The sequence below is a fragment of the Trachurus japonicus genome, chromosome 9 (assembly GCF_045865225.1).
Source record: "Trachurus japonicus isolate A0001 chromosome 9, Traja_1.0".
NCBI lineage: Eukaryota > Metazoa > Chordata > Actinopteri > Carangiformes > Carangidae > Trachurus > Trachurus japonicus.
Window position 1 is genome coordinate 4,313,387 of NC_140915.1, and position 24,502 is coordinate 4,337,888.

A 24,502-nucleotide genomic window follows, 5' to 3' on the forward strand; every position below is an offset into this window, starting at 1 on the left:
AACGGAGTAAATTTTGACCAGTAGTATTTGCACTCTTAACTCAAGTAGCTACTACTGGGGTCGAGTACTCTGTCCATCTCTGGTCAGGACCAGGACCAGAAACTAGGACCAAAACCAGAAACCAGAACCAGGACCAGAAACCAGGACCAGAATTAGAATCAGAACCAGAAACCAGAAACCAGGACCAGGACCAGGACCAGGACCAGGATGTGGCGGTGGACTTGGCGCGGTGTGATGTGTGTGTCTGTGGTCTGCGGTCTGGCTCTGGACTCCAACACCATCCGGTCGTCCAGAGAGTCGACGGCTCAGAGCTCAGAACAGCTGGTAAGACCCACATCTGGACCAGAACCACCAGAACCAGAAGAACTACAGGGTTCCTACACATTTGAAATTTCCAAATTCTACACTTTTTCCAGACCCTAATTTCCAGACCTCTCGGTAAAAAAATGTAAATAATTTCGATATTTGAGTAAATAGATGTGCATAATATATAAAAAAAAACAAAACATGCAATTTATCATTTGTTTTCATTATTCTGAGTGTATGCCATTATGTAACCAAATCATTTCCTGGAGATTGTAGCTGGGTATAATAGCACATACTAACTATAGATGAGACCAAACCCAGATAAGTAAGATAAATATATTTCCATACAATAGGAAATGTATAAAATCAAATTCCATACTTTTCCATACTTCCCATACTTGCATAGGAACCCTGGAACTAGCAGAACCAGAACCAGTATCAGAACACATGCTGATGCTGCTCTACACCTAGCGTAGCGGTTGTTAGCTAGTTAACGCTAGCCTATAGACCGAATCTCCTTGTTGTTTACATTCTACTTCCGGGTAGAAAACCAGCACGTAATTTGAATGAGATCAATAGTAACGAACGAGAGTTTAGCTAGCCTATATATCATATTTTTCACGCCCTATCACCGTTTAGACAAATCTGAAATGATTGAAGAAACATTACTATTTCTGTGTGTGTGTGTTTTGTGTTGCTATGTGTTGTATTTATTCAGTTTGGGGGAATCACAGTGTCTAGAAAGCATCAGTGGCTCAGCTGACAGGGACAGCTAACGGTAGCTAAGCTGACGGCGGCAGCTAAGCTAACAGCAGGACGTCAGCTGTTAAAACCCTCCCGTTGTGGGACACGACCATAGACTGTAAAAAGAATGGACGTAGCGTCCGTGACGTCACCCATTGGTTTTGGGGAGTCGTTTTTGTGACTCCAATATGGCGGCCTGAACAGCGCCATGTTGGATTGGCCGGCCGAGAACCCGCCCACTGGCCTCGAAGCAGCTGTCCACGGAGCTGCTTGGACCTGTCACTCAACGTTTCCGCGCCCTGATTGGCCAGAATTTTAACCTAATAACAGTAAAACTATAGAGTTAAAAAAAAATTCACCCCCCTCAGAGTGTGTGTGGGGGTAGAAACTATCGATTGAGACGAAAAAACGTTCTGACACCAGGCTTTTAACATGTTTACTGAGGATGTAAAGTCGGCGATTTTAACATGGGGGTCTATGGGGAATGCTGCTTTCTGACACCAGCCCCCAGAGGAAGAAGAGGGGATTGCAGTTTTTTGAACGCGGAAGTGAGCTTCACTTCTCAGACCGACAACTGCCCCCTTGGACACGACATGAAACTACTCCAGTTAGCTCAGTCATGTTGGAACTCAGATATCCGCTGGAGAAAATATTTTTTCATGGAGCGTTTATTGAGTCACTGAGTTATTAAAGTTAAACAGGTAGCTAACCGTTAGCCCGGCTAATCTATGATAACCATGGCTGTGTTCGAAATCATCCACTCACTCACTCACTCCCTATCCACTACATCATGTATATGATATAGTGGACTACATCATGTACACGATGTAGGGAACGACGGGAGGAGAATTCGGACACTAGACGGTAATTTTCTGGACGTGGTTGCGTCAGCTGATGCGCCAGGTGTTAGCGTGTTAGCTGTTAGCCTACTGCTGTGACGTTAGCAGACGCACCGAGAATCATGTAAACAAACCATGGATGTATGAAACAAACCGGACACATAAAAAATAAAATAAGAAAAACCAGACACTTGCGGGAACATTTGAGGATGTGATTCTGTGTGGTTGTGTTACTCGGACAATAAACTGTTGAAATATCGGAAGTTTGGTTTGGTAAACTACTGTTTTGTGTCCCGACCGTGAGCCGTTAACGGCTCTGTGGCTATGCTCTGTGGCTATTAGCTTAGCTCGTCAGATCGTATTTACTACATATTCTACTACAGTTTCTTAATTAGATTGATTTAATGTTGCCTGTTAATGTTCGGATGCTGCTGCCCAACTCCTGCTCCTCGGGCGAGGCAAACGGAGCGAAGGCAAATATGTCTGAGGAGTTTTTTTGGTAAATTGCCTAAATAAATCGTAGCTAACATGCTAATTAGCTTCCTCTTCTTCTCTGGCAAAACACGACCGCATTGCATTGTGGGATACGGGAGTAGAAAGTAGTGTACATCGCTTGTTCACTCAATGTCGCGGTGCATTGTGGGTGTTTTGTCATCCACTACATAGTGGATGAAATTAATTGCGGAGAATTCGAACAACACTACAAAATGGCGAACACACTATATAGTGCACTACATCCGTGATAGGGGGTGATTTCGAACACAGCCCATGACTAATTACAAAAATGTGCACACGTAAATAGTAATGTTTGTCCAATCATTGGTTTTATAAACTTTACAAACATCAGATTAGTCTGAACGGCGATATAGTGACATGAAAAAGTAGATATATATAGCGAAACTCTCGTCCGTCACTATTGTTCGAATGCTGGTTTTCTACCCGGAAGTAGTTGTAAACAACAAGGCGATTCGTCCTATAGAAATCTAGCTGCACCCTAGCAGCAGCCAATATATTTGCTCTGTAGGTGGGTCTAGAAACAAGCCATAGGAAGGAGTTGTTGTTGTTTATCGGCTGTCAGCTGTAGCCTATTCAGTTGTCATCCAGTTGCTCAACCTAATTCAGCACCTGAGGTTCTATTTTGATTGGTTGAAATCGCCTTCCCATTTCATCTCACATCGCCACCTATTGCTGTGGCGTATGTATTACACGTTTATTGCATCACTTGGTAGCGGATTTTACGGTTGCGTGTGTATGGAGTAGGCTATTTTTATTACACCACTCGTGTGGACGTGGAATTTTATTTAACAAAACTTTGGTGTCAGAAATACCCGTGTTCGTGTGGACAAGGCTTTAAAGATCAATATATAGTCTATATAGCCTATATATTGATCTTTAAAGCAGAAGTAAGGTGAATGTTTGTGTTAATATAAGTCTTAAATAGTTATATCTTCCGACTCACTTCCAATCACTTCTATAGAGTGTTTGGTCTGAAACACTGGTCTGTCAGTCACTCTGCTCTGCTCTGAGCCCAGGAGAAAACTTTCCTTGTATCCTACAACCTTTATCCAATGAGGAGAGAGAACGGCATAAAGGGGCAGTCCTCTCTGTGTGTGCAGCCAAGGAATGCGCCTGAATGTGGTGACGTAGGGACGAGGGCGGGGACTGCTAACTCCATCTGCTGACAGGAAGTTAGACAAAACCACCAGATCGCTTACTTCTGCTTTAATGAGCTCACTTCATCTAAATGACTTTTGTTAAGTTATAAAAGGGACAACGAGAGTCTCATATTAATGTGGATGAATCTACGTTACCACTTGTTAATGGGTCCATTTAGATAAATATATCGTTTTGTCTTTATAGTTATTTCGTTATTATTATTAGGGGTCAACTGACTCGCCCAGCATTTCATACTTTCGGTTTCGCGGACGCTGCCCGGTGAGTCATGAGAATAACGCCGTCTGTCACTACCCGATCTGTGACAGCTACGTACGGCAACTCCTTGGACAAACTTAGTTGAATTGACTTAGGATCACTGCCCTATGTGCGTCGCCACAGACGGTTTATCTTTTTATTAAAAAAAAAAAACTTTATTAGTAATGTAAATTGAGGGTTGGTTGTGGTGGTCTGGATCTTGATGCTCAGAAAACAGGAACACAGGCGACTTTTAGTGTTTACTGTCGTCTTTTCTCGCCGGCCTCATCACCATGACAACCACAAACAATCACAACTACCACAACACTCACTGAATAAACGAGTCTGCCGCGGCTGTCTTATGACGGACCTCCGCGGTTTTTATTTTATTTTATTTTATTTTTTAATCATTTTCACAGTACCGTATTTTAATTTCACAGAACTTTAAGCATGTACGCAAATCGGGCAGTGCCCAAATGAAGTTTGTCCAAGTGGAGTTGCCGTAGGCAGCTGTCCAAGATGGCGGCTGCACAGACCAGTTTTGTCACAGATCGGGTAGCGTCGCAAATCAGGTAGTGACAGCTCCGAATCTCCGTTTATGGTGGGAACTACGACGGTATGTGATCGTCTTCCAACCTCCGACTTTCATTCTTGATGAATGAAAAGATTATTGGCAAATGTTTTCACTTCCGTCCGTCTTGCGCCGGTCCAAGAATTTCACCGTGCGCGCTGAGGCTCATGGGAAATGTAGACTAGTGAAAACACTTCACTTTACAAAACTCCTCGTTGTCCCTTTAGTTAGAGGTTTCTGGCTTTTATTCTGATAATGACACACACTGATACACCCTCTGACCTGTGTGTGTGTGTGTGTGTGTGTGTGTGTAGGAAGTATAATGATGTCATAACTCCCCTGTCCCTCCATCAGGATCGTTCCCAGGTGGAGCAGGCGTCACGGCGACGACAGACGGAGACGAACTCCAACTCCAGACGACGAGCCGAGTGTTCGACCCCGGAGTGCTCCTCAGCTGTCAGTCTCTCTCTCTCTAACAGCTTTATCTGCATGAACAGAAATGTGTTGTTGCCAAAGCAGAACTAAATATTTAAGCAGTATCACTCCAGTCCGCTTCCCATCGGGCCGAACAATGCCCCTTAGAGTGGTAGAATGAGCATAGACCACGGACTGGAGTGATATATTGCTTTTATAAAACGGTTACCAATAATGACAATATGAGAGAGGAATACGCAATCAATTTCATGTAGTTTTATTCAACCAGAAATACATATTATCCAATAAAAAACTAGTCCCTTGTCTCCAGACGTTAGCTCCAAGTAGCTCTGTCACTGCTCAGTCCCCTCTACCATTGTTAACCCTCTGGAGGTCAAAGTTCACATTAAAGGGACAACGAGGAGTTTCTATTTGGTTATAAAAAGTCTGATATTAATGTGGATGAATCTCCGTTACCACTTGTTAATGGTCCATTTTAGATAAATCTATGGTTTTGTCTCTATGGTTATTTTGTTATTATTAGTGGTGGTGGAAATGCTGGGCGAGCCGACCAGCGTTTCTTTACTTTAGGTTTCGTGGCGAGTCATGAGAATAACGCCGCCGTATGAATCTCCGTTTATGGTGGGAACTACGACGGTATGTGATCGTCTTCCAACCTCTGACTTTAATTCTTGATGAATGAAAACATGAGTCTGTCTTGCACCGGTCAAAGAATTTCACGGTGCGGAGGCTCATAAATGTAGTGAGAAAACACTTCGCTTTAACAAAACTCCTCGTTGTCCCTTTAAACATGTGAATTCAACTACTTTAGTCCGTTTTTTAACATCGTAAAAACACCGACTGTCTCTGGCTACCGACTGCAACAGTCCGTTGTCATGGATACATGACAACAACTTCCATTCATACCAGTCATACGTGCCTGAGGCGGAGTGATAGCCTACGCTGTGATAAGGCTTTAGAATAGTAGCTGTGGTATATGCTCATTATACCACGGTTAACAACCAATCAGATCGCCGGATTTCACCTTTCCGTTTTATAATTACATTACAATATTACAATTTTAGTACAGTAAAACTTTAGTGCAGTAGGCCTACTCTCTCTCTCAAATTCAAATTCAAATGGCTTTATTGGCATGATGACGTACATTGTACATATTGCCAAAGCAAGCGTTTACTCTCTAATGCTCTCTCAATTCAATTCAATTTTGCTTTATTGGCATGAATGTTACGAGAACTATGTTGCCAAAGCATCAAGAATCAATGAAACAAAACAAATACAACTCACAGAATCAAATAAAATAAAATAAAATAAAATGCTCTCTCTCTGTCTGTCTCTGTCTCAGAAGGGCAGGTGCAGTAACCGGGCTCAGAGGAGGCCGTCCCCCCAGGACAGACAGGTGGACAGACAGGTGGACAGACAGGTGGACAGAGACTCCGACATCTTCAACAGGACCAAAGGTGAGTGTCTTCAAGTCGCCTACAGAGTCCCAGAATGCACTGCAGCTGGGGGCCTGGGGTGTTACATAGACTGTAAAAAGAATGGACGTAGCGTCCGTGACGTCACCCGTTGGTTTTGTGGTGTTGTTTTTGTGACTCCAACATGGCGGCCTGAACAGCGCCATGTTGGATTGGCCGGCCGAGAACCCGCCCACTGGCCTCGAAGCAGCTGTCCACGGAGCTGCTCGGACTTGTCACTCAACGTTTCTGCGCCCTAATTGGCCAGAGTTTTAACCTAATAACAGTAAAACGGTAGAGTTAAACCCCTCAGAGTGTGTGCGGGGGTAGAAACTATCGATTGAGAAAAAAAAACGTTCTGACACCAGGCTTTGATCATGTTTACTGAGGATGTAAAGTGGGTGATTTTAACATGGGGGTCTATGGAGAATGCTGCTTTCTGACACCAGCCCCCAGAGGAAGAAGAGGGGATTGCAGCTTGTTGAACAAGGAAGTGACTTCACGGTAACACTTTACAATAAGGGTCCCTTAATTAACGTTAGTTAGTACATTATTAAGCATTAATATATAAACTAATGTGTTAATTACTGCTGAGTAATGCATACATAATGATAACTAATTACATTATTCAACTTTTAAATGTATTAACTAACTTTGAGTAGTAAACATTAAAGCAGTACTAAAGAACTTTCAGTTTTGGTTGAGTTTGGCGGCGCCTGTGGACCAAAGCGGTAGTGTTTTGCCTGAAGGAAGACTCCATTCCCCATGAACACTAGCGTGAAGCCCTGTAAATATCCTGCATTAAAATTAACAGAAGACATCAAAACTAAGTTTCTGTTTCCAGTGAAAACACAAACACAATCCATTGCTAAAGTGCCGTTTTGCCTGCTCCCTCCTTGTTGTGACTCGCAAAAGTGAAAGTGAAAGTAAAGTGAGAGCAGGGTTCCTACCATGCTCCTCAAAGCTGCTTAGTGCCAGAGAAAGAGATACAGACCATAATGATACAGACCCCCTCAGGCCACGACAGAGGTGTCATTCAAGTTGTTGTAAGTCCATGTATCATCACAAAAGTTATGAAAATATTTTATGAAGGTTGAAAAGTTACTTAGTGTTGGTTTAATTAACTGCTTACTAACAGGCTACATTAATTAATGTGTTTCCTAATCCTAAGTGATACATAATAATGATTGTTAATATATTAATTAATGCTTAACAATGTACCTACTAACGTTAATTAAAGCAGAAGTAAGTGATATATTTGTGTTAATCTAAGTCTTAAATAGTTGTATCTTCCGACAGCAATCACTTCTATAGAGTGTTTGGTCTGAAACACGGGTCTGTCAGTCACTCTGCTCTGCTCTGAGCCCAGGAGAAAACATTTATCGTATCCTACAGTTTTTATCCAATGAGGAGAGAGAACGGCATGCAGGGTTGTGTGTGCAGCCAAGGAACGCCGTGAATGCGGCGACGTAGGGACGAGGACTGTTATGGTGCGTTCAAGGAAACTCGTGTTTTTCCGACCTGTGAAGTCGTACCAGTTTGATCTGGTACGAGTTCACGGGTCAGAAGTTACGAGTGGCCGTTATAGTGACTTTCACAGGTAAAACAGGTCGGAGAAACACGAGTGGGTTGCCTGGAACGCTACAAAGTCGTAAGTTGTGACTTGAAGCTGTAATTTACGGTTTCAAAAGCCTGCCTGGAACGCAGCATTAGCCAAAACCACCGGACCACTTACTTCTGCTTTAATATATTAATTAATGCTTAACAATGTACCTACTAACGTTAATTAAGGGACCCTTACGGTGCGTTCACACCGGGCGCGAGTAAAATATTCGCCTCGCTCTACTCGAGTTTGCCCGCTGGAATATTTGTTTTTACTCGCTGCATTCGCGCAAATATTTAGCTCGAGTTCAATATTTTGAATTCGAGCGAACGGGCGAATTTCGCGTTTTCGCTTCATTCGCGCCATTCGCGCCGCCGGCACAAATTCGCGTCCATTCGTGTCTGTACATTGATTTTGTATGTAAACTGGTCGCGCAAAAAATTCGCCTCGCGCCCGGTGTGAACACGTCGTTATTGTAAAGTGTTACCGACTTCACTTCTCAGACCGACAACTGCCCCCCTGGGGTGTTATCATTAATAACTGTGTGTGTGTGTGTGTGTCAGGAGTGGAGATGTCGGTGTGTGTGCGGTCCGGGGACTGCGCCGTGGGCCTGTGCTGCTCCCGCTACCTGACGGGGCGGCGGTGCCAGCGGATCCCGGCGGAGGGCGAGGCCTGTCTGCTGCAGCGCGGCTCCACCAAGCGCCGCCGCCACAACCTGGGCCGCTGCAGCTGCGCCGCCGGCCTCGGCTGCTCCGCCCTCGACCTCGAGGCGGGAAAACACCACAAGGGGCAGGGCGTGTGTGTGCCCCGCCCCCCCCAGCAGCAGCAGCAGAGGAAAACAAGGCATTCTGGGAAGAAGAAGAGGAGGACGGCGGAGGAGGAGGAGGAGGAGCAGAGATGCTGACACTGGACTTAGAGCGCTGGAAAAGAGAGTAACGACACCACCATTGACTCCCGTGGTAAGGGTTTAAGGGTTTAAGGGTTTAAGGGTTTAAGGGTTTAAGGGTTTAAGGGTTTTGCGCCCCTAGTGGCAGGATATGGGTATTGCAAAAGCGCCCAGAAAACCCATTCACTCCAATGTATGTGTGTTGCCCACTGGCTTGTAAATGGATGAAAACGGCCGTGTTCTTGTTTTTAGGTGTCTTATCTTGGTCATATTATACTTATAATTTGTTTATTACAAAATGTAGATTGAAACATTAATGTAGACCACGGGTCTTCAACGTTTTTCAGGCCAAGGACCCCCAAACTGATGGAGAGATGAAGTAGGGACCCCCAAATATTTATAAAATTGTGTATTATATTAAACTAGGCCTAGTAGCCTACAGTACCATGTACAAACATACCCTGGATTCAACACTCAGCTGTTCAATTAATACACAGGTTTGTATATTCATGGTCATGCCACTGCCATTTATAAACATACCTTGTTAACTGATACCAATGCTAGCAACAGTGTCTTTCAATTGAATGATAATCATGCATACAAGCTATTCAAATTGACATTGTTTTTTTTTTTTGTTTCCACATTTATGCTTAGAATAAAAAACAAAATTGTAAAATCAACCAAAGGTTTCCTGACCCCTCTGCAGCACCTCTGCGGACCCCCTAGGGGTCACGGACCCCCTTTTGAAGACCTCTGATGTACACAACTGTTGTTTTTTTTACTAGCATATATGTTAATATTCATCTGTAAAGGATCCTCAATGATTCTATTATCGTGGGTGATCTATAAATGTCCTTAAGTTATTGAAAACACCACACTGCTCATTCACCAACAATGCAGAGATGTCAGTTCTTTTGCAAAACCCATATTCCTCCACCAGGAGGCGCTGCCATTGGACCAACGCTGTCCTTACTCTCTTTTCCAGTGACTCTAACTGGACTGACCCCTCGCTTCCTGTTAGACAATGTGTTTTTCAAAATAAAAGTTAGTGTGTTGTATTAATTAATATGAAGGTGTGAGTGTGTCCTTTCACACACACACACACACACACACACACACACCCACAGGATGACATCACGTCCGTTAGCAATTTTATTACGACTTCACTACCTCAAATTAGGTCTGTGGTTAACAAAAGCTTAAAGGGATAGTTCAACATTTTTGTCTAATAGTCCCATTGCCATAATCCCTATAGTCATAGCAGTAGGTTCGTTACCTTTAATTGTCGGTGCAAGCTATTTTTAGAACGGCGGAGCAGAGCCGTGAGCTGCTCAGAGCTACGCTACGGAGGCTCATTATGGGATTTCTTTGTTGGTTTCCCTCATCAAACTCATCAAATACACAATCCAACAACTCCACAACGCTCTGGTGGACAAGTTGTGAGCTGCACATTCACCACGCTATGAGATAATAACACAACGTTACCACACAGAGTTGTTTTAGAGGGAAATACAGAGACTGATGATGAAAAACTGTCCCTGAAGGCAACGCGCATCAGCGGTTTTACATGAATTTCCCTCTAAAACAACTCTGTGTGGTACTCTGTGATGAACAGAACTAAAATAATAATAATTTGGCTTTTGATGGTTACTGCATCAGGTCGAATCGGCGGTGCATGCAGCCCTCTGCGCCAAATATACTGAATATAACAGCCCATAACTTTAAATCTACTGTTATGACTTGGTACCACTAGTTAGTGAACACGTTCAGCTTCAATCCTGACGTCATGTGTGTTTGTGTTTTTATGTAAAATGTCAGAGAACAAAGAGTTTGACTGGAGCTCAGCCGCTCTGCAACAGGAGCAGTGGAGCAGTAGTTGTGTTATTGTTGTTTTGTAGCGCCCCCCCATGCTGGTTTTGTGAATAGAACAATATTTATCTGACGTGAGCCCTTTGACTCAGAAATGTTAAGTATCAGAAGAGCAACAGGCACAAACAGCTCATATCTCATAAAAGATGCTGCATTATATCTCTATTTCTAGAAAACAAACAGGGATTTTAATTAAAACTGGCCGATGTTTATCTTGGGATGTCTCAGGAACGGAGGGATGTAGAAATAAACGGTTTGTCCCCATTGGAAGCAGAAAGTTTCACCTTTCAAACGAGCCATAGTGTGTGTTTATAGCTATAATATAGAATACACTACGGCTCTACAAACATCGTTATAAAGGCTGAGTTAAGAGGAGATAGAGGGAGGAAGAGAGAGGGAGAGAGAAAGAGGAGATAGAGGGAGGGAGAGAAAGAGGAGAGAGAAAGAGGAGATAGAGGGAGAGAGAAAGAGGAGATAGAGGGGGAGAGGAGAGAGAGAAAGAGGAGAGAGAAAGAGGAGATAGAGGGAGAGAGAAAGAGGAGACAGAGAAAGAGAAAGAGGAGAGAGAGAGAAAGAGGAGATAGAGGGAGAGAGAAAGAGGAGATAGAGGGAGAGAGAGAAAGAGGAGATAGAGGGAGAGAGGAGAGGGAGAAAGAGGAAGAGAAAGGAGAGAATGAATGAGGGGAGGAGAGAGAGGAGAGACTCTGAATCTGACCTGAGATCAGTGTTTAATGTGTGACGTCGTCGCCCCCTGGAGGTCAGACGGTGACATCACATCATTAGAAACTTCTCTGTTGCTTTTGATGTGAAGTCAATATTCAGCTTCTTTTATCTCACATTTGAGACATTTGGTGAAAATAGAACGGCAGAATGACAACATTTGTGCTCAAAAAACAATCTTACAAAATGTAATTTTAGACTTGTTTTCTACACTTATCTATTACTGTATTCATATCCTATTTCAAGCACCAAAACAGTTCATTCTCATGACTGAAGGAGTGTTTTCACAAGGGATTGGACATTTTTCAAAAAGCAGACCTCAAATTTCCAGCATTTGTCCTAAATTATTTCTTTCTACAGTGTTCTAGGACAAACTGGCCTCAGTGTGCTTACAGCGGAGGCTCTAATATTTAGACATAAAACACTTGAGTATTGTTACATCTGCAAGTATCTTAAAAAGATACATTTAAGAAAATATGTAAAAGTGGAGAAAATGTCCTCAAACCTCAGAGGGATAAACACGTCTGTAGTTGTAGTGATGAATATGAAACTCTGGAACACCTGTTGTTGTTTTTATGTCCTGTAACACAATGTGTTAAAAGAATTTTAATAAAAAAAAACCTTAGTTTAATGATGATGCTGGTATTAATGTTCCTGTATTGTGTATCTGAACTTGTACCTACAGTCTATGAAGTCTGTTTTTATGTCGAGGACTACAGATGGTAATTAGCGTCCTCACTAAATCTGATGCAGCCATCTTTTTGTGTGTGTTTTCCTGCCGCTGCTTCTTAAAACAAAACTCTAGAGTAGGGATGTCACCATTACTTGCTTTCACAATTAATCGCGGTATTAAACGCAACAATTAATTTATCGCAAAGATTCCTAAATACCGTCACTTTCCAAAAAAGATTATGTCAGAACCATCTTGACAAATGTGCGCCAAAGTAAAGGGTTAATGCACAGATACTGGTCCATTTACCTAATGTAACATTGAATTGGTAGGAATTTAAACGTTTGTGTGTCATTTAAAACTATTAAAATAGACTTAAACATTTGGTAAAGATGACAATTAATTCCCCGGGGGAAGATAATTGGTCCTTTATTAATAGAGCATTGTGATTTTTTAGACTATATCTGATTTTACACATACATAGTGTTGTGAAATTAGTGCATAATATTCGTGATAATCGTAATACCGTGATTATTTCTCTGACAATAATCGTACCAAGAAAATCTATAATCGTGACATCCCTACTCTAGAGTAAAACACTGTAAAGTGACGTGAAAGTTGCTGTTCACACTGTCAGAAGCCGATCGTTGATGCATCGCATTTGAGCAAAAAAAAAAGACAGATTGAGTTGAGTTGTTTCCTTTCCTTTCAGGATCTTCTGGTCCTTCGGTCCAGTTTCTCTCCTGCAGGTGGCGCCGCCGTTCCCCCCCGGTTCAACCAGGGAGCGACTCCGTCCTGTTCCCGTGGTAACGAGTTGGACTGAAGTTGTGTAACAGAATCGGCCGATCCTTTATTTATGTGCTGCCATTAAAACCTCAACATGAGCCTACACCACTACACCACTCTGTGTTAATCCACCCGTTTAGATGCCTTTTAGTGTAATGATAGTAAAAAAATAATATAATAAAATGTTAACTAAACAAAATGAGGTGTCATTTCATTCAAATGAGCCTATGACATCATGTTTTACAGAAATAAGTGATAAAATGTGGTGACGAGTTGGAATAACGGCGACTAAAAAGGGTGAAATTTGTTCGCTACATGTTTTTTTTATCCAGCTGAACCGACCCGGAGAGAAACCATGTGAGGATGACAGAAGGGTTAAAGGTCCAGTGCGTGATAATTGTCAAAGTTTTAGTGTTAAAATCTGAATATACTCCCCATGAATGTATTTGTATAAGTGTATAATCACTATAAAATAAAACGTGTTTGGTTTTCGTAGCTTTATAATTCTTCTTCAAGGGTCTGGCTTCTGGCTTTAGAGAGTTAACAGTTAAGAGAAGAGTGAAAAGTTATTGAGTTATAAACCTGAAAGTTTGCAAATCTGAACGCTAGACTTTTTACACACTGGACCTTTAAATAAAAACCAAATAAGCGGCTCTTCAAACAGCAGCTCTGCCTCTGCAACACAGGAACCAACGCTTTTATTTTGAAATCACTCAGAATCATTTAACGACTCAGAAAACGAACAAAAAGTCAACGTCTTTTCTTCTTGTCTGAACGACGACAACGACACGCTGCACTTTGTCAAGGCATCTTGTTTTATTTTCTTATTCTTCTTTTTTTTTTTTTGACTTAACAAAAAAAAAAAACCGTTGGGACTTTGTGGAAACGAACGTTAATGCAAAAGAAACTTTTTTTTTTTTTTTTTAAAGGCAAAGTCACGAATGCAGCAACATGATTTCAACAAGAACAGAATAAAAAAAAGGAGGGAAGGAAGGAGGGAAGGAGGGAAGGAAGGGTAAGTTGAATCTCCATCAATAGGAATGTTGAATGGCGGTGGATGGGTGGGCGGGGCCTGGAGAGGGAAGGGGGCGGGGCTTGGAGGGGAAAGGGGGCGTGGCTACAGGGCGAGCAGAACGAGGGGTTAAGTGCTGAGCTCAGAGCATCCCACAGTCGGCGATGGCGACCTTGGCCTTGGTTTTTCCGGACGAGTTTCCGTAGCTCTCCATCTTCCTCACCACGTCCATCCCGTCCACCACGCTGCCGAACACCACGTGCTTCCCGTCCAGCCTGAACACACACACACAAACGGATTCAAACCTGCGATCCTAAAGAGGTAAATCAAACACCTAAGCACCTGTAGCTGGAGATTTTTTTCAGGTTATTCCATTATATGTATTTAAAGGTTGGTATATCTGTGTTTAAATTCTGTATGTTGTTATTTGAGTCTGATGTAGAGGATTTATATCCGGTATCAGATGTTTTTTCATTAAATAAATTCCATTAAAATCTTATTTTTGAGCCCTTTTTAACCCCAATCTTTGTTCTTTTAAATCTGAAATGGAACCAAAGTCAAGATAACATCGCCGTGTTATTTAAATGTTCCTTCTTGAATTGTGAAGCACTTTGAGATGAAATAAGTGTGTGAAATGTGCTATACAAATAAAAGTTATTATTACCATTCCACATTTGAATTATTCTTTTACTCCATGTGCTATTTTATGAATCGATTTGTTGATTGTGCAGCTAAGAAACTGAAACTGAATTTCCTTTGTGATAAATAAAGTATTAATCTATTATCATTTGATATTGATCTGATACCGTTGTACTTACAGTTTATCTACTTTTGTAGGGGAGAGCAATGCGTCATATTTTATGAAGTGAATGTGTCATTTGAATGAAAATTTTGAATTTTAATAATCATTTAATTATTTTTCCTTTAATTAATCATGATTATGTTAATAATAAAACACTCTGCTGGTTGAGCATGAGCCAAAATAAAAAACACCAAAATGACTCCTACAAGTACTAAGTGGGAAACTGAATATGTTCTAGACCTACAGCTAAAAAGGAACAAAATAAACTAACACAGCTGGTTCTCAAACTGTTTTACATCAAGGACCCTAAACCGACACAAATTAGACCCCAAATTGGACAACTCTGAAGCAAACACCAGAAGAAATACACAAATATTTTGTTATAAGAATGTACGTTCAACTTGGGGCCCATGGTGTGAATATTGGGAAATATTGTAGAGAAATTCCTGGGAAAATGTTGTAAAATTTCAAAAAAATAAATAAATGGAAATGATTCTCAAAAAATGTTTCCAAAAAAAATTCTAGAAAAAAAAGTGGTAGAATTTCTGGGGCGGTGCGTGGCTACAGTCCTCAACTCAGGCAGACCTTTCCTGCATGTCATCCCCCCCCTCTCTGCCTCCCCCTTTCCTGTCTGTCTATCTCACTATGTGCCATCCAACAAAAGGCAAAAAGCCCCCCCAAAAAAATATACAAAAAAGTGGTAGAATTTTTAAGAAAAAATTATTACTCCAAAAAGAAAGAAAGAAAAGTTAAACATTTTCTAGAAGTTTAAAAGTTTAAAAATTCTAGAAAAAAGTGGTAAAATTTCTAAGAAAAACTTGTGGACTCCCTTAAACCTTCCAACTAATAGACCCTAATAAACCTTAATGCATTTGTTTGCTACTTTTCTTTATTTTTGGTTTTAAATAAACTGCAATGTGCAAAGGTTAAGGTTTTTTTTTGTAATTACACAGGATGTGTGTGTGTGTGTGTGTGTGTGTGTGTGTGTGTGTGTGTGTGTGTGTGTGTGTGTGTGTGTGTGTGTGTGTGTGTGTGTGTGTGTGTGTGTGTGTGTGTGTCTGTGTGTCTGTGTCTGTGTGTCTGTGTCTGTGTGTCTGTGTGTCTGTGTGTCTGTGTGTCTGTGTGTGTGTGTGTGTGTGTGCTCACCATGCTGTTTTCTGTGTGCAGATGAAGAACTGCGAGCCGTTGGTGTTGGGCCCGGCGTTGGCCATGGACAGGATGCCGGGGCCGGTGTGCTTCAGGGTGAAGTTCTCGTCAGCAAACTTGTTGCCGTAGATGGACTTTCCACCGGTTCCATTGTGGTTGGTGAAGTCACCGCCCTGGGGGGTCAAAGGTCACAGTCAGAACACACAACACACACACACACACACACACACACACTCAGACTGGGTGAAGTTTGATTTAATACTCGTGTCCAATCACTTTGTTTTTATTCCATTTATTATATGTTTAATTTTTATCAGTTTCTATTATAGTTTGCTTTTTTATTTCAGTTTAGTTTTATTTCAGATACTAAATTATTCTTTAACTGCTGGTTTTTGGTAGCCTAGAAATCTCGAACACCGTTTGTGTTGACCAATCACAGCGCTCTGTTTAGAGAGGCGTTGGGCGGCTTAACGCCATGACGACATACTTGCGACGGTGAAAAACATGACAAGAAGATAGATGGCTTTGGCAAAGGAATCGTTTGAATCGGCGTTGGCATCAACTTTGAAAGAATTAAACTTGTCATTTTCTTTAAAAGTTGAGCAAGAAACACTGAAGTCATTCATTTCCAAGAAGGATGTATTTTGGTGTTTTTCCTGACGGGATACGGGAAAAGTTTAATCTACCGACGTCATCCTGCTCTTTGCTCTGATTGGTCGTAGCGCTACCCTATTGGTGCAGAGGATATACATTTTAATGATATAGTCTGGCTTGTTAGGCTAATGTTTTTGTCTTAGTGAACTACGGTATGCTTCTGCCTGTGGCCTTTTCAGTCACTATTTTGTTGATAATGTTTGTTGTTTTGTGACTGAATAAAGAATTTCAAATCAAAATCTGCTCAGAGTGTTGTGTTGTTGTTGTGTTGTGGTCACCTGGCACATGAAGTCGGGGATGATGCGGTGGAAGGAGCAGCCCTTGTAGCCGAAGCCCTTCTCGCCGGTGCAGAGGGCGCGGAAGTTCTCGGCGGTCTTGGGCACCACGTCGGGACGGAGCTGAAGAGACAAAAAGACAAAAGAAAAGAAAAGTTCAGAGTCAAACAAACAAACGGGGCGTGAAGTGAAGTGAAGATAAGAAACGAGGAGTGGAGGTGAAGTGGTGCGTTCAGGGACAGGGAAGTGGATGAAGGTTTTGGCTCGTTGCCGTTCCGCTGGGCGCCGGGGCCAAAAACCACCGCAGCTTTATCACACTGCACTTTGTCCTGAGCCTCCGCCGCCGCCACGGCAACACGGTGAGGCTGCTACGGTCTCCAGGAGAAGAAACGACACCTTTAACAACTCAGTCACACAAAACACACAACTACAACTACTACACTCTCCCTGGAAATTAACTTTGTTATTATAAATAAATAAGTAGGGAGGCAGCGGGTCAAGGTGCAGCAGCGTTCAGAGCCGTCATGTGGCTGGTTAGTGTGTCTGTGTGTGTTATAGGGATAGTAGCATTTTTTTAAAGTGGGGTTGTATGATCTCCAAATAGCCCCTAAGTACTTTAATTGCAGTAGAAGACTCTCTGCACTCCTCCCGTTAGCAACGCCAGCCCATAATAGCCCTGCCCAGAGATTTACAACATACAGTGTTGTGAACAGACCCAAAGAAACGGCCTATTTTCACAGCCTAAAAGAGGTTTTACCTGGAAAAAAAAAATATAATAATTTTTTCCAGCCCTTCAAAGTGCAGGAAAAATGCAGTTTTTATTTGGACCTAACCAACTCACGTATCCCTCCGCCCAGGGTTAGCGCCCGCCGATCAGCAATTGGTTAGCTCCAAATAAAAACTGTGTTTTTCCTGCACTTTGAAGGGCTGGAAAAAATTATATTATAGCGAACAATGGAACTGTGTATTTCTTTCAGGTAAAACCTCTTTTAGGCCGTGAAAATAGGCCGTTTCTTTGGGTCTGTTCACAACACTGTATGTTGTAAATCTCTGGGCAGGGCTATTATGGGCTGGCGTTGCTAACGGGAGGAGTGCAGAGAGTCTTCTACTGCAATTAAAAGTACTTAGGGGCTATTTGGAGATCATACAACCACACTTAAAAAAAAAAAAATGCTACTATCCCTTTAACTGTGTTGCGTTACATGGTGGTGAAACAGCACTGCAGCATTGCACCACAGTAGGAGATCTGCATGCCCTGCACAGCAGCGACGCCGGTATGCAAGTATGTTCAGGGAGGGAGGGGGGAGGTGGGGGCTGCAGCAGCAGACAGGACAGCTGAACTCAACCCCCCCACCACACCTGTCCTGCAGCATCAGCCACGCTGCCTCAGACCGACAGCCTGCAGCTGCAGCAGCGACCCCCTCCCTCCCTCTTCTCCTCCTCCAGTTACTTCAGTGTTACTTCCATACATGCGCAGAGAAGCAGCAGAAAAACCACCAACACTACAGCTACTACAGTTCAGACCGGAGCTCTTACTGCTTTGTCCTACTGTCTGTGTCGCTGCCGCGTCGCTAGAGACAACAGTCTGCTGGAAAAACACACATTCAATCAAATCAATCAATCTCAGGTTATTAATAATCATTAGCCAACATTGGACTTCCTTCTGTGTGTGTGTGGGGGGGGATTGCATGTACTGTAGATATGTGCAGCTATGTTGTTGTGGTAATTGTGTTCTAATTATCCCTGTATACTGTTTTATCTGTCCTGTTATTGTGTTGTATTTTTAATGTGACCTGCCAATGGGACTACAGATGCAAAATTAGCTTAAAGCTACAATCTGGTACGTACAGTGCATCAAATGGCAACATTTATGTTTGAACTGTACACTGTCCCTTTTAAATAAATAAATTAAATTGAAAAATTGAACATCACACAAGCTTACACACACACACTCACACAATGGTGAAAAGTTAACCCCAGAGGGCTGAAGGCGCTCGTCGCGTCGGTAACGCCCATAATGTGGCAGAGCTACTAAAACAAGCCTGACACAAAATGGCCGCTGCGCCGTGGAGCAGCGAGGCAGTAGCACAACAAGAAGAGCCGTTAGTTAGTTGTTTCACGGCCGTTAGACTAGAGCCGTTTGTTCGTTCGTTCGTTCTACGGCCGTTAGAGAGCCAACGGCCGCTGACGTAACAGGTTCGGCTTCAGCAGCACAAAAGGGCACGAGGGGTCCGCGCGGCCGCTGCTGCACCACGTCATGCGCATTTTTTTTTTTTTTTTTTTTGGGCAACATGGAACTTTCCAGAACTCCCCCCTCCCCTCCCCTCCCACCGTCCGTCAGACTAGCGAACACATGAACCGGTGCAGTTTAGCAGTTAGCTCCAGCGGCTAACACGCTAACTAACTACCGTAACTAACTAACGGCCATCAAGACGAATGATTTATGATTTTTTGAATGAAGAAAGGTCGAGGGCGCCGCCGTTACGTTACCGCCTTGGTTTTTCGTTTTTTTTTTTCGTTTTTTTTAATAATAGTCGTCGTTACTTAAAAAAAAAAAACCAACAACAAAACACAGGCGGTAACTTAACGGTAACCGAATCATCCCGGCCGGGGCAGCGGAGGGTTTTTCCCGGGCTTCAGTTATACGTTACAGGCCGCCGCAACAAAAGAACCAGCAGCAGTGACGTCAGCGCGGCGGTTAGCCTGCTGCTGCCCGGCCGCGGTGACTCAGCGCCGGCCTCAAACACACACAGGCCTCGGCGGAACTGGTGCAGCAATCTTTTAAAAAAAAAAAAAAAAAAAACCCAACAACAACCGTGTGTTGACTCATTAATGACGTTTTTTTTTGTTGTTTTTTTGTTTTTGCGGATAAACTCGCCCCGAAGGCAGTGAGTGAGTGAGTGAAACCGTTTAAAACCGCCAACACAGAGCGACGACGGAGCTCATAGCAACCATGTTAACGTTAATTTACAGTAACGGTTGGTTGTTCACTGTGACTGTGATTGAATGAAGCGCCATCAACACACACGTGCACTGCACACGTCCTGCAGCAAGCAGCAGCAGCTCGCGCCTGCCTGGCTGACAGCTCGGCTAACGTAACTTAACGGCTGCAGCTCGTGACACTATCGTTAACTTAACGTTACATGATGCAGCTCGTCGGCAGCGGACACCGACACCGGGAAAGAGGGGAGCAAAGAGGGGGTTTAACGTTGACCAGGACCGGGCAGGGCGGTTCGCAAGGCGCCGCCGTCTCACCGGTTAACATCCACATCCACACCGCGACACTTAGCATCACAGAGAAGCCGGTTTACCTCCATCACGACCCGGCCGATGGGTTTTCCGTCGGCGCTGACGTCGAAGAAGACTTTGGGGTTGGCCATTTTTCAGCAGCAGGTGGAAGTGGAAGTGGAGGAAGAGGGTAAAAAGACTGAGGAAGTTCTCCGGTAAAGGAACACTACACCGTCGTGGGGCCGCAAGGAACCGAAAAAGATGGAGTAATGTGGATTAATTTTATATAAGACACAGAGGGGCGGTGTGAAACGCCGGCGAGCCAATCAGCGTCGACGGAATACGTGATTGACGTCCGCTTCGACGAATCAGCGGCCAGGATAGCCGACAACGCGTTCTTACGGGTCTGTGAGCAGACAGACGCAGCTCGGGGTGTGTTTCATCGCGGCGCCGGAGCGCCTCGCCAGGGCGGAGCTGGAGTGTTTGGCTGCGTTCAAGACAACTCGGAAGTCGGAAAAAAACGAGCTCCAAGTTGTAATAAAATGAATTGAACTTAACTTAAACTTAAAATACCTTTATTGTCCTTACGGAAATTTGTGCTGTAGGCTACAGCAGCTCCACAATCCCCACAATCCCACTCAACACATCATACTTCATCCTCGTCTAAACGGTTAGAATTTAGACATTTTAATTAATTTGTTGAGGTTTGAATGCATATTTTTGTGTATTATTGCAGTAGCCTCTATGAAATACGTTTATATGAAGCTGTGATTGTTGTATGGTGTGAAAAACATTATATGTGCACTCGTCTGCAGCGTCTCGTCTCCTCCAAAACAAACATCATTTATTCACTGCTGCATTGATTTAGCCTATTCAGCTATTAGCCACAATACGCCAAACCTCCGAGTTGTCTTGAACGCAGCATGAGCTGTCACCGCCCGGCCCGGCCCCGCCCGGCCGCGGCGTCCAGGTGACGCACCTCCAACTCCCCAGAACGCGCAGCCGCCGCAGTCAGAGCGCGCCCCCGCTGAGAGAGAGAGAGAGAGGGAGGGCTTGGGAAAGGAAAAGAGAGGAAGAAGCGTGTGCGCGGCCAGGGCGCGGCTCATCCCTCTGTCCGCAGAGAGGGAGAGAGAGAAGAGGAAGTTTGAGCCGGAGAGGAAAGTAGAGACAGGGAAGAGACAGGGAAACTCAACTACGGCGGGAAGGAGGGAACTGACTGGAAAAGCGATAAAAGCAGATTGAACCCCTGTGTGTGTGTGTGTGTGTGTGTGTGTGTGTGTGTGTGTGTGTGTGTGTGTGTGTGCAGGGCCGTTGCTAGGAATTCTGGCCCCCCTTAAAGAATACTAAAGTGGGCCCCTCCCCCTAACTTTTCTTTTTTTTTTTCTTAGACTACGTATGTATTATCGTTTTTTATTTCCTTCTTTGTTTTGATGCTAATGCAGCATTACACTGCAAAAACTCAAGTATCTTAGCAAGAATATTTGTCTTATTTCTAGTCAAAACAAATCTCATTCTACTTAAAATAAGACTCATCATATTAAAAGCAGCTTGTTTTTAGACACTTTTTACTTCTTTAAAGCAGATTTTCACTTGAAATAAGTAGAAAAAATCTGATAGTGGAGCAAGTTTTTCTTCCTTATTACAAGCACAAAAAACTTATTTTCACTGGCAGATTTTTCTATTTATTGTGAATTTAAGTGAAAATGATCTAAAAACCAGTTAATTTTTAGGTGATGAGTCTTATTTTAAGTGGAAAGAGATTAGTTTTGACAAGAAATGAGACATTTGGACAAGAAATAAGACAAATATTCTTGGAAAGATGTTGAGTTTTTACAGTGTACTATGAGTATTAGTCAGGGTCTAAGCAGAATAAATCAGTCATACAAAGATTAGACTACTGGGGTTTTTTATGGGCCCCACTGGGCGCTGGGCCCCTAGAGTTATCATCACCTTTCTCCCCTAGACAACGGCCCTGGGTGTGTGTGTGTGTGTGTGTGTGTGTGTGTGTGTGTGTGTGTGTGTGTGTGTGTGTGTGTGTGTGTGCAGGGCCGGCCCTAGGATGTTGGTGGCCCCCTAAACAAGGTTTTTGTTTGTGGCCCTGCACTCTAAGCTCAAACACCAAATCACTGGTTAAAACTGAATACAGACGTGTTTATCCCTCTGAGGTTTGAGGCCATTTTCTCCACTTTTACATATTTTCTTAAATGTATCTTTTTAAGATACTTGCAGATGTAACAATACTCCAGTGTTTTATGTCTAAATATTAGAACCTCCACTGTAAGCACACTGAGGCCAGTTTGTCCTAGAACACTGTAGAAAGAAATAATTTAGGACAAATGCTGGAAATTGGAGGTCTGCTTTTTGAAAAATGTCAAATCCCTTGTGAAAACACTCCTTCAGTCATGAGAATGAACTGTTTTGGTGCTTGAAATAGGATATTAGTCTACTTGCCAACAATGAGTACCCGGAAATGTTGAGTACCCCAAAGTTTTATGTTAGAAATATATAGTACGGGTCCCCAGTATTCAGAAACTGCCGGATGCTAACTTATATATATTGGACAATTAGCATAATTGCCTATATGGGCAATATTTCAACAAAATTGACTTGGCTGATCTGGGCAATATTGGAGTGGTTTTAGGGGTTATTGATGATGCTGAATCCATTTCTGACATTTTCAAAATTCAAAATGGCTGTCTAAACCGGAAGTGACCAGATTTAAATCCATCAAAATCGACCCACTGTTCACCCAAAATTGAAATTTCACTTCTCATTATCTCCTCCCCCTCATGTGGACTAAGGGCTGGGAGAAGTTTCAGAGTCCTCCGTGGCTTCTCTGAGTTACAGGGGGTCTCGGCGTAGCAGTGCATGTCCATATGACGGTTGCAAATGGATACCAACTGTCTTCGTAACAAAAAGACACACCAAAAAACATCCAAATACCTCCATGCTGCTCGTATGTAATGTCCGTCTTGTATTGAAGCCCCGACATGAGGATAGTTCACCCAAAATTCAAATTTCTCAACTCATTATCTCCTACGAAGTTTCAGAGTCCTCCGTGGCTTCTCTGAGTTACAGGGGGTCTCGGCGTAGCAGTGCATGTCCATATGACGGTTGCAAATGGATACCAACTGTCTTCGTAACAAAAAGACACACCAAGAAACATCCAAATACCTCCATGCTGCTCGTCTGTAATGTCCCTCTTGTATTGAAGCGGGAAGAGGAGCTTCGAGAAGCTTCCGCTACAAAACAAGCTTGAAATATAGACTTATTTCATTTTTTTCAGAACAAATTCTCATGTCGGGGCTTCAATACAAGACGGACATTACATACGAGCAGCATGGAGGTATCTGGATGTTTTTTGGTGTGTCTTTTTGTTACGAAGACAGTTTGTATCCATTTGGACTCTGAAACTTCTCCCAGCCTATTAGTCCACATGAAGGTGAGTAGATAATGAGTGAAATTTCAACTTTGGGTGAACTATCCCTTCTAAGTATTGTGTTGAAGTCTTAAATCATTTTAAACAGGTCTTAACCCTCCTGGTGAAAGTTCGATTTACATTAACAATCTAAATGTAGTTTTACAGTCCGTGACCGGAGTGTGTGAACCAACTGAGTCGTGTCATGTCAGGTATCATAGTAAAGGTCTAGTTCTCCTCAACAATGATGTAAAAAAAAAAAAAAAAAAAAGTAGGATTGACAATAACAATCTCTGTAATTTTACAGTCCAAGTCTTGAAAGAGTTTTTCAGACTCAGACTCTGAGCTTCAGCAGCACTTCCAGACACCAAACCTTCCACTTTGATCCCTTTCTATGTCCTGAAGGTTTTCACAGAGGGGATTGTTGATATATCATTCACAGCCTCATTTATACAACATTTTATTACTAAAAACATGGAGACATTTGACTTTTTTAAAGGGCTGGTGACAGTATTTTCTCATTTACAGAGTGATACAAAGAGATATCCACAATCCTCCTCTGTAAAAACTAAAGACTCTAATGTGTCAACAAGATAAAACAAAGTAGCTTCATCCATTGTTCAGATTTCTGTTCTGGAAATGTATGCAAATTAGCGCATATTTCACCACATATTGCCTCATTTACATATTTAAACATAAAATCTGACAAAACTTGTAATACAAAAACTATTTGTCTTAATGTGAGTGATAAACTTAGGAAGTTTCATGGTGATATCTATTAGTTTAAATTCTTACGCTATTCACCTGTCGTGTCTTTTCTCTTCTTGAAATGTTTTTCTAACTCTGAGCTCGTGTTCATGAAAGCACCACAGTTCCTCCTCTGTCTTTCCAGTGTGTGTTTATTAAATTACAAAGGTTATCATTATCATTATCATTATCATTATTATAATTAATATTAATAATATGATCAATAATGTTGTAGTTGTAGTTGTTATAAGCATCATTACTGAATCATACAGAGTTGATCATGTACAGGTTTATTTTTTTCCACGGGGACATGGAGACACCACAACCGTCTGGACTCGACGCACTTTACAACACACAGAGCAACGATGAGGAGGAGGAGGAGGAAGATGAGCTCTGCTTTATCATCACATGTACAGGATGTGACCT

At 42.7% G+C, this 24,502-nt stretch overlaps 2 protein-coding genes across 2 annotated transcripts; one reads left to right on the forward strand and one right to left on the reverse strand.

The window, feature by feature from the left end:
* The first annotated feature begins 207 nt into the window (after nucleotides 1-207).
* Nucleotides 208-8,767, forward strand: LOC146980683 (uncharacterized). The gene is made up of 4 exons (XM_085787922.1): nucleotides 208-324; nucleotides 4,726-4,827; nucleotides 6,149-6,263; nucleotides 8,427-8,767. The coding sequence occupies exons 1-4, from the start codon at nucleotides 208-210 to the stop codon at nucleotides 8,765-8,767; spliced, it is 675 nt and encodes a 224-aa protein (XP_085644048.1).
* A 4,823-nt stretch (nucleotides 8,768-13,590) lies between these two features.
* ppiaa (peptidylprolyl isomerase Aa (cyclophilin A)) lies at nucleotides 13,591-20,179 on the reverse strand. Its single transcript, XM_085785750.1, has 4 exons — nucleotides 19,995-20,179; nucleotides 16,687-16,806; nucleotides 15,755-15,927; nucleotides 13,591-14,081 (listed from the first exon to the last, which is right to left on the reverse strand). Exons 1-4 carry the CDS (start codon nucleotides 20,061-20,063, stop codon nucleotides 13,949-13,951), a joined length of 495 nt encoding a protein of 164 aa, XP_085641876.1. The 5' UTR covers nucleotides 20,064-20,179; the 3' UTR covers nucleotides 13,591-13,948.
* Between the last annotated feature and the right edge of the window lie 4,323 nt (nucleotides 20,180-24,502).

Bases quoted from the DNA above. Each gene is read 5' to 3' on its own strand.
- LOC146980683 (XM_085787922.1), top strand. From the start codon at position 208: ATGTGGCGGTGGACTTGGCGCGGTGTGATGTGTGTGTCTGTGGTCTGC. The intron at 4,828-6,148 runs GTCAGTCTCTCT...TCTCTGTCTCAG, and splicing joins CCCCGGAGTGCTCCTCAGCT to AAGGGCAGGTGCAGTAACCG. The intron at 6,264-8,426 runs GTGAGTGTCTTC...TGTGTGTGTCAG, and splicing joins CATCTTCAACAGGACCAAAG to GAGTGGAGATGTCGGTGTGT.
- ppiaa (XM_085785750.1), bottom strand. From the start codon at position 20,063: ATGGCCAACCCCAAAGTCTTCTTCGACGTCAGCGCCGACGGAAAACCC. The intron at 15,928-16,686 runs GTGACCACAACA...TTGACCCCCCAG, and splicing joins TCCCCGACTTCATGTGCCAG to GGCGGTGACTTCACCAACCA. The intron at 14,082-15,754 runs GTGAGCACACAC...GTGTGTGTTCAG, and splicing joins TGCACACAGAAAACAGCATG to GCTGGACGGGAAGCACGTGG.